This window comes from Rhinopithecus roxellana, chromosome 18 (genome assembly GCF_007565055.1).
Source record: "Rhinopithecus roxellana isolate Shanxi Qingling chromosome 18, ASM756505v1, whole genome shotgun sequence".
NCBI classification, from domain to species: domain Eukaryota; kingdom Metazoa; phylum Chordata; class Mammalia; order Primates; family Cercopithecidae; genus Rhinopithecus; species Rhinopithecus roxellana.
The window spans coordinates 44,580,162-44,590,200 of record NC_044566.1 but is presented as its reverse complement, the minus strand read 5'-3'; the positions used below and the strand labels follow the sequence as shown (position 1 = coordinate 44,590,200).

General features: G+C 41.1%; 1 protein-coding gene across 2 annotated transcripts; it reads left to right on the top strand.

Moving 5' to 3' along the window:
• Positions 1-274: 274 nt before the first annotated feature.
• Positions 275-9,751, top strand: NUDT15 (nudix hydrolase 15). 2 transcript variants are annotated; one of them, XM_030922140.1, is made up of 4 exons: positions 275-720; positions 2,539-2,735; positions 8,066-8,205; positions 9,703-9,751. In XM_030922140.1, exons 1-3 carry the CDS (start codon positions 563-565, stop codon positions 8,203-8,205), a joined length of 495 nt encoding a protein of 164 aa, XP_030778000.1. In that variant the 5' UTR covers positions 275-562; the 3' UTR covers positions 9,703-9,751. The 2 variants fall into 2 exon arrangements, with proteins under 2 accessions (XP_030778000.1, XP_010362165.1); XM_010363863.2 differs by lacking the exon at positions 9,703-9,751 and having other exon boundaries at positions 276-720; positions 8,066-9,589.
• Positions 9,752-10,039: the final 288 nt, after the last annotated feature.

The following is a 10,039-nucleotide window of genomic DNA, read 5'->3' as shown; positions in this document are numbered from 1 at the left end:
AACAGTAAGCAACTTTAGTTAGAGCGAAACTCTTTTTTTTTTTTTTTTTTTTGAGACGTAGTCTCGCTCTGTCTGCCGGGCTAGAGTGCAGTGGCGGGATCTCAGCTCACTGCAAGCTCCGCCTCCCGGGTTTACGCCATTCTCCTGCCTCAGCCTCCCGAGTAGCTGGGACTACAGGCGCCCGCCACCTCGACCGGCTAGTTTTTTGTATTTTTTAGTACAGACGGAGTTTCACCGTGTTAGCCAGGATGGTCTTGATCTCCTGACCTCGTGATCCGCCCGTCTCGGCCTCCTAAAGTGCTGGGATTATAGGCTTGAGCCACCGCGGCCCGGCCTAGAGTGAAACTCTTAAAGCACGCTGCCCTTCGGCAGGAAACACGACATTTCGCAAGCCGATAGCCCCCCGCGACGCATTACGCACAAAGGACAGCTGGAGACGCCGAGGCGCGCTCGCTTTGATTTCGGCGCCTGCGCCTGCGCGGGGAGAGATTGGCTGAGGCCGCGGGACTGGGCGGTGAGCGCGTCACTTCCTGCCGCTGCCAGGCGCGTCCTCCCGGGCGCTATGACCGACAGTGCAGAGTCGCGGGGGCGGCGGCCCGGAGTTGGAGTCGGAGTCGTGGTGACCAGCTGCAAACATCCGCGTTGCGTCCTCCTGGGGAAGAGGAAAGGCTCGGTTGGAGCCGGCAGTTTCCAACTCCCTGGAGGTCATCTGGAATTCGGGTGAGCAGCCGCGGAAGCGAGGAAAGTGTGCGTGTGCGGAGGGACGAGCTCACACTGTGCTTGCTTCGTGCGCCGTGCGTGAGAATGTCCGCGCTGACGCTGCGTCCTTTCTCCTGCGTTCCCTCGGTTCCTCCCCTCGACCTCTGGGCGGCGTAGGCTCCCGCCCAGGATGGGGCGCTGTGCCGGGTCAGGCATAGAGACGGGGTTTTGCCATTTTGGCCAGGCTGGTCTCGAACTCCTGACCTCAGGTGATCCACCCGCCTCAGCCTTCCAAAGTGCTTCCAGGCGTGAGCCACCGCGTCCGGCCGGTTTCCATGTGATTTAGACCAACACAGATCAATTTAATACCTACTGACCGCATGACCAAGCCCATTAGCTTGGCTAGAGTGCATCCAAAAAATAAATAATCATGAATGAGTATTGGATTTTGTCATTTTTTTCCTGCATCTGTTGAGATGATTATATGTAAAATTTTAGTTGCACTCTACCCAAGCAAATGAGCTAATGAAACGCTTTGAGCCTCAGTTTCTTCATCTTTAAAATGGGAGCGTTGGACTAACTCGCCTTTAAGCTTCCTTCTGCCTTGGCACTTCCGCGATTCGATTGTAACTATCAAAGGAGTTGGACAGCTAAGGAGACTCAGTTCTATACAAGAGTGAAGACAGCCCGGATAGGTTATCACCTTGACTATACTAGCATGGGTGTGCGCATATGTCCAGACTCATCAAATTGTATATATATTTAACGTGCATTTTATTAACATGTTATTTTATGTGCATATTTAACGTGCACATTTTATGTGCATTTTCTGTGCATTCCGGTATACGAAACACTTTTGTAAAAAAAAAATCTTTTTCAAGTAAAAAAAAAAAAAAAGCCTGGGATGGTGCTAAAAAGTGGATTCTGAAGTGAGAATAATGCTAATCAAGAACAGATAAACAGCATCTAAAGCATCAGACCCAGCACTTGTTTTTCCTTCAGTATAAATTTTCAAATGTACATCGAAGTGGAGAAAATAGTGAATCCTTTTGTACCCATCACAGAGCATTTTCTTTTTTCATCTTGACTGCCCTTCCCTCCGCCACCCAAAACACACACACACACCCCTGAATTGGACATTTTTAAGATCACTGAGGAAAATGCTACACACACTGGGTATCAGATGATACTTAAAGAATTATTTTGTTAGGTATAAAAATGTTTGTGGTTATGTTTTTTTAAAAAGTCTATTCGAGGTACATACTGAACTATTTAGGGATGGTATAATAGGATGTCTGAGATTACCTGTAAAATAGTTTTAAAAAACCCCCAAAACACACGCACGCACACACACACAATTAACATTTAGCCATCTCAGCACTAATTTACAGCTGGAGTGCAATGGCACCATCATGGCTCACTGCAGCCTTGACTTCCCAGGCTCAAACTATCCTCTTGCCTCAGCCTCTTGAGTAGCTGGGACCACAGACTGTAGGCACACACCACCACGCCCGGCTATTTTTTTTTTTTTTTTTTTTTTTTTGAGAGATGAGGTCGCACTATGTTGGCCTCGGCTGGTCTCAAACTCCTGAACTCAAGCTATCCTCTTGCCTCGACCTCCCAAAATATTACAGACATGAGCCACATGCCGGCTGATTTGTTGTTTTAAAGCAAGAACCAATTACAGTTCTTTTTGCTTTACACTAGAAATTTCTAGCCAAGAATTTCATGGTAAAATATATATATACACACACACGTATATACATTTATATGTATATACATATATACACACATATGTATATATAAAAGATATAATTAATTTTTTTTTCTGTTTTCCAGTGAGACCTGGGAAGAATGTGCTCAAAGGGAAACCTGGGAAGAAGCAGCTCTTCACCTGAAAAATGTTCGCTTTGCCTCAGTTGTGAATTCTTTCATTGAGAAAGAGAAATACCATTATGTTACTATATTAATGAAAGGAGAAGTGGATGTGACTCATGATTCAGAACCAAAGAATGTAGAACCTGAAAAAAATGAAAGTAAGAGAATTACATATAATCCTACATTTTTCTTTGAGGAGAGCATGTGGTCTGGAGGAATATTACAGTGTGTTGCCATATGAAGAGAATGCTATTGTCTGAATGCTTATGTTCCCCCAGAATTCTGTGTAGAAATCCTAATTCCCATGACGGTGGTTTTAGGAGGTGGGGCCCTTGGGAGGTGATTAGATCATAAGATAATGAATGGAATTCGTGCCCTTGTAAAAGAGACCCCTGACCCCTTCCATGATGTAAAGATACAGAGAGAAGATGGTTGTCTATGAAACCTGGAAGTGGGCCCTCCCCAGACATGGAATCTGCCAGTGTCTTGATCTTGGACTTCCCAGTCTCTAGAACTGTTGAGAAATAAATTTCTGTTGCTCATAAGCCATGTAGTCTAAAATATTCTGATTTAGCAGTCTGAATAGCCTAAGATATGTGAATGTAGAGATGTAATATAGAGATACAGATAGGTAAATATATTTGGACCATGAAGAACCAGACTGCCTGTGTTTGTGTCCTGGTTCTTAGAGCTTTGTGACCTTGGGCAAATTATTTCGTGCCTGGGCCTCTTTTCTCATCTGTGATAATAGTAAGTACCTTGGATGGGTTCTTGTAAGGATTTACATATGAAGAACCTCGTGAACACAGTAAGTTTTATTGTTAGTGTTTAATTTTGTTTCAGGCAGTAATTTTAAGAAAAATATTTTATCTGTTTTCCTCATTTTCTCACCTGTGCAGGAGAGTTAATACCATGCATTTACTGTAAATAATTATACTGATAAAACAGTTATTGTTTCAGAGCAGTTGGGTTCTCCTTTCCTGCTGCCCAGAAAAAGCCAGTACCCTGAGACAGTAGGAGTTGTAGCAGAGAAAGAGTTTAATAATCACAGGGCAGCTGCCTGAGGAGGACAGGAGATAATTCTTAAATCCTACCCACAGAGAATTAAGAGGCTAGGGTTTTTCAAGGATGGTTTGGCAACCAAGGGGCTAGGGAATGAGAAATGCTGATTTGTTGGGTTGGGGATAAAACCATAGGGATGTCAGCTGTCTTCTTGTGCTAAGTCAGTTCCTCAATGGGGGCCTCACAGGACCACTTGAGTCAGTTTCTTTGTGTGGCTTACCGATTTGGATGGTACCAGTTGGTCCATTAGAATGCAAAGCCTGAAAAAGATCTCAAACACTAATCTTAGGTTTTACAACAGCAATGCCATCTGTAGGGGTAATTGGGAGTTATAAATCTTTTGACCACTAGCTACATGCTTCCTGAGCAGTAAGGCAAGTTATAAAATGATGCCTGGTTAGAGTTTAACTATGCCTACATCTTTTTTTTTTTTTTTTTTTTTTAAGACGGAGGAGTCTTGCTCTGTCGCCCAGGCTGGAGTGCAGTGGCTGGATCTCAGCTCACTGCAAGCTCCGCCTCCCGGGTTTACGCCATTCTCCTGCCTCAGCCTCCGGAGTAGCCGAGACGACAGGCGGCCGCCACCTCGCCTGGCTAGTTTTTTGTATTTTTAGTAGAGACAGGGTTTCACCGTGTTAGCCAGGATGGTCTCGATCTCCTGACCTCATGATCTGCCCGTCTCGGCCTCCCAAAGTGCTGGGATTACAGGCTTGAGCCACCGCGCCCGGCCTAACTATGCCAACATCTTAATAGAGTTCTGGCCCTTACCATAATTCTAACCTTGTGACCTTTTATTAGTTTTACAAAAGCAGCTTTGGTCCCTCAACAAGGAGGGGGTTAGTTTTGGGAAGGGACTATTATCCTTGCTTTAAACTGTAAACTAAATTCCTCCCATAGTTAGGTTGGCCTGTGTGTAGAAATGAGCAGACAATTTGTGAGGTTAGAAGCAACGTGGAGTCAGCTTTGTTAGATTTCTGTCACTGTTATAATTTTGCAAAGGTGGTTTCATTATCTGTTACCCTCTATGCTGAATTGAGTGCACTAAAAATTTCTTTTTTTTTTTTTTTTTTTTGAGACGGAGTCTTGCTTTGTCACCCAGGCTGGAGTGCAGTGGCCGGATCTCAGCTCACTGCAACCTCCGCCTCCCGGGTTCACGCCATTCTCCTGCCTCAGCCTCCCCAGTAGCTGGGACCACAGGCGCCCGCCACCTCGCCTGGCTAATTTTTTTTTGTATTTTTAGTAGAGACGGGGTTTCACCGTGTTAGCCAGGATGGTCTCGATCTCCTGACCTCGAGATCCGCCCGTCTCGGCCTCTCAAAGTGCTGGGATTACAGGCTTGAGCCAGCGCGCCCGGCCTGAAAGTTTCTTTATTTACTATGTGCTAAGCATTGTTCTAAGGATTTTCTGTCTACTGTCTCTCCTCAAATTCTCATAAAACAGTGAGAAAAGGAACTAAAGAGAAAAATATCAAACTTTTTCAATATATTCCTTGCCATATGAAACTTTATCCAAGTGGTCTCATGTATTGAAGCTCCCCTCTAAACATTTAATTTCTTCTCTAATAGGGAAGAATCTTTTCATTTAACAGTACTTATTGAGTACAGTGTGCCAGATACTGTTCTAGGCACTGAAGAAACAATGTTGCGTAGAACAAAGTCCCTGCCCTCTTGGTACTTTACATTTTAGTGAGCGGGGAAAACGACAGATTACAGATACTTTATGATAGTAGCTATAAGGACTAAAAAGAGCAATAAAGCTGTGTAAGAAAGGGATATATGAGTGCTGTATCAGGGTGGTCGGGAAGGGTCTCTGACAAAGGGACGTATATACATATACTGGGCAACATAGTGAGACCCTGTCTCTACAAAACTAAAAATGTTAGCCAGAGTGGTGGCACACGCCTGTAATCGCAGCTACTCGGGAGGCTGAGATGGAAGGATCATGTGAGCCTGGGCGATCAAGGCTGCAGTGAGCTCTGATATCACCACTGCTCTCCAGCCTGAGCAGCAACAGAGTGAGACCCTGTCTCAAAAAGAAGAAAAGAAGAAATGGACTAAACATTTTCTTATTTTTCTTTTTTCTACAGGCAAATAAAGCTCAGACTAGAAGAGACACATATGATAAAATAGTTAATTTTTTTTCTAATATTCGGTATCCTTCACAGGAAGCAGATATAGAAAACCTTCATTTTTAGAGAAGCTGCTATAGAGAAAACACCAAGGTCACTGACTGTCCCACCAGCTTTATTTGACCATTCTTACTCACCAAGCCACCTCTGGGTGCTTCCTCATTCTTCAGGTCTCTTTTTGCCCTGTCTGGCCTCTGTAGGGATTTGAGTTGGGGAATCCTGATGCCAGTTATAATTTTGAATCTCGCTTCTCTGAGCTGTGGGCCTGTGTTTCCAGTTGCTTTCTGAATATCTTCCCTTAATGTTCAGAAGGCATCTCAAATTCAACTCAACTTCAAATTATGCTTTTTTTTTTTTTTTTAACTGAACTTTGAATCTATAAAGAACAGTTCTTTTGGCTTATACATTTTGGACTCTTCCCTGCCACACACAGTGTCTGGCTCATAATCAGTATTCAAAATATGTTGAAGGAAGGAAGGACCCAGTGAATGAATATACAAGCCAACCTCTTTCTGTGAAGCTTTCATTTAGTACTAGACTGTCCTACTTTTGAATAACTTCCATAAGATTACTATTATTCTGTAAGTACTAAATCATGAGTTTTTATAACCATGTAACTATATGTATTGTTTTATTCCTCTTAGGATATAGTAGCTAGGAGTAATTTTACATGCATTGTGATTCTTAAAATTCATTTATATAACTTTTTTATTTGTCCACTTTCATTTTGTTAACTCCCTGACATGAACCTTGCTAGTAATCTCAAATAAAGCAGTACGATTTAGAAGGTCCAAGATTACTAGCATCAAATCAGATTTGATCAAAAACATTTATTCCTCTATATCTGTTAGTAAAAATACAGCAGAAATTATGTTCATTTTATTCCCAGTTGCAGCCTGATAACCAGCTATACTGATAACCAGTTGCAGCCTAGCCAAGGTGCAAGGGCTTCGTGGGTCTTTACTTTCTTTCTAGTATAAAGACACAGTCTCTCTGTCCCGTGCTACTCAGGCCTTGGATCTGGGTAGCCTGCTTCAGTTTACTATTTAGTGCATCTTTCCTCTAACCATCTAATTATAGTTTGGAGGCTCATCCAGACACTTCATTTTCTAGGGGATGGGGTAATCTCTTCATGGACAGCTTTTTGGAGACCCGGTTAATTGAGCATCTTGCACCGCATCGTTGGGTACTCAATCTGTCTCTGTCTGTCTCTCTCTCTCTCTTCTTTCTCTCTCTCTCTCTCTCTCCCCCTCCCTCTCCCCACCCCGCCACCTCTTTAGTGTATGGTTACAGATACTGATCATCTCTTCCTGTACTTGTTCCAGTTTCATGGATTTTGGGCCCCTGCATTCCCAAAGTGAAAATACATTACCTGTATACCTGTATTTTATGGGCAGAGAGATACTTAGTGTTTACACGTAGTAAAAACAGGTGATCATAAAGAAACAGAACATGGAGTGTATATCTTAATATAATATGTAGGTATTTGCCTATCATAAGCATCTGTGCTTCTATGTTATTTACATTTAAATCATGAAAGAAAACACCATTCTCTAGAATCTTTTTCTAGAATTTCATGTACTTTATAACTGATAGACACTGTTAAATCTTTCTTGTTTGAATGGATTTTAAAAAATTATCTTAGGTATTTGTTTATCTAAAATCTTTCTTGTTTGAATGGATTTTTAAAAATTATCTTCTGTATTTGTTTATCTAAAAAAAAACCCCATCAAAAAGTGGGCAAAGGATACGAACAGACATTTCTCAAAAGAAGACATTTATGCAGCCAACAGACACATGAAAAAATGCTCATCCTCACTCGCCATCAGAGAAATACAATATTTTATTTTCCTGTGCACAGCTTTCATACTTTTTTAAGAGATGGAGGATATCTTAGAAACTTTGTAATCTACTTTATTTTATAGGTGAAGGAAATGGTTTTTTTTAATGTAGTATAACCTATAGTATATAAAGTTATTTGCATTTTTTACAAAAATATTTAAATAAACACTGACTAATACTAAATCTGGGTTTGCCCTGGGATAGCCTTTGTAAACTGGGCTTCACATTCAAACAACAGAATGTTTTAAATGACCACCATTCTCTTCATAAGATCTTCATTCTACATGCAAATTATATTTGTATAGCCAAGCAAATGGAAAGCATTACTATTAGAGTTTATTAGTAGCAAGTTATTTTTAAATTCAGTTAATTTTTTCTAGATATAGGTTAGCTTACCCAAATAAATACCCTTTGTTTTCTGTTAGCTAAATAAATTGATTTAGCATTTTTCTTTTCTAGGTTGGGAGTGGGTTCCTTGGGAAGAATTTCCTCCTCTGGACCAGCTTTTCTGGGGACTGCGTTGTTTAAAAGAACAAGGCTATGATCCATTTAAAGAAGATCTGAACCATCTGGTGGGATACAAAGGAAATCATCTCTAGGTGGCCGAGAAGATTTCTTGATTTTCTTTAAAAACACAGGAATAAGGTCTGGTTAGGGAATGAAAAATGTCTACATTGCAGAAACAACTCCATTTTATCGAAAACAGATCTTATGATCGCCAATTTATTTGCAATCTCTTAATGTATCCACCACCCTTTCAGCCAGTACTTGAGAAAATTTTTCTGAAATATGTCATTGAATTGTATTCCAGACACAGAATATATGATAAATACTGATATTATGGGTAATCTGCTTTCCATAGTTACCTATGATATTTACCGTACAGTTTGTCATTACTAGCTTGCATGGAGTAGGATACAGTTGAATTTGCCTTAGTGTTTCTGTTCAAATAGAGACCTGAATTCAAATATTGTAGTTTAGGTTCAAACACAGTATGCCTGTTGCAAAATTTACCAAATTTGTTGATTACTTCTTTTATTAAAGGCATGTTGGGGAGAGGGTAATAAATATATTGTGACAATCTTTACAACTTACAGGGAATAGGACAGGTCATTAGGGTGTATATCCCAGGTTTCCAATTGAGAACCTAAACCAAGAGAAGTGAGACAAACCATCTAATGTATGTATCCTCCTATTAACAGGTTGTGTGATGTTGAGTTTCTCACTTACTCTGAGGTCCAAGGTCCTTATATGTAAAATGAAGAGATTCGTCTAGAGCAGTGGTTCTTAAAAGTGTGATTGGGGGGGCCTCAAGAGCCTTTCAAGGGTATTCTCGGTCAAAGCTGTTTTTATAACACTTATCATTTCGTTATTTATAGTTTTTCCTTTTTTTTTATTTGAGAAGGAGTCTTGGTCTGTTGCAGTGGCACGATCTCAGCTCATTGCAGCCTCCGCCTCCTGGGTTCAAGCAATTGTCCTACCTCAGCTTCCTGAGTAGCTGGGATTACAGGCACCCACTACCACACCTGGCTAATTTTTGTATTTTTAGTGGAGATGATGTTTCACCATGTTGGCCAGGCTGATCTGGAACTCTGGAGCTCAAGTGATCTGCCCACCTCAGCCTCCTAAAATGCTTACAGGTGTGAGCCACCACGCCCGGCCATCATTTATCTTTTTCACTCATTTTTTCATGTGTGCAGAGGAGTTTTTGAGAGGCTATCTGGTGTGATATTGTAATAGGCTGAATGCAAAAGCAGATATGAGAATCCAGCTTTCGTCTGTCATCAGACATTGAAGAGATTTGGAGAAATGTAAAGCAGCAGTACTCTTCTCGCTAATGATTTTTGTTCTTGGTTAGAAAAATGGTTTTTTTAGTGGGTTTTAATATGTGAAAAAAATAAAAATAACTTAAAAATGTTATTTATGTGTTTATACATAATGGGTTTTTGTTACTTGTAAATGGTTAATAAAAATTTTAAGAAATTTCTCAGTTTTCATTTCTACATGATAAATATTTCTAGATAAAACCATACAAAAACAAAATCACTTTGTGGTCTTTGGTAATTGTTTTTTTTTTTTTTTTTTTTTTGAGACAGAGTCTGGCTCTGTGCAGTGGCGCGATCTCGGCTCACAGCAAGTTCTGCCTCCCGGGTTCACACCATTCTTCTGCCTCAGCCTCCTGAGTAGCTGGGACTACAGGCGCCCACCACCACGCCTGGCTAAGTTTTCTATTTTTAGTAGAAATGGAGTTTCACTGTGTGAGCCAGGATAATCTCGATCTCCTGACCTTGTGATCCACCCACCTTGGCCTCCCAAAGTGCTGGGATTACAGGCGTGAGCCACCACGCCTGGCCAATTGTTTACTTTTTCAAAATTACATATGTACATTGTATAATTTGTCATGTATAAATCTCATTTTCTATTAATTGTATC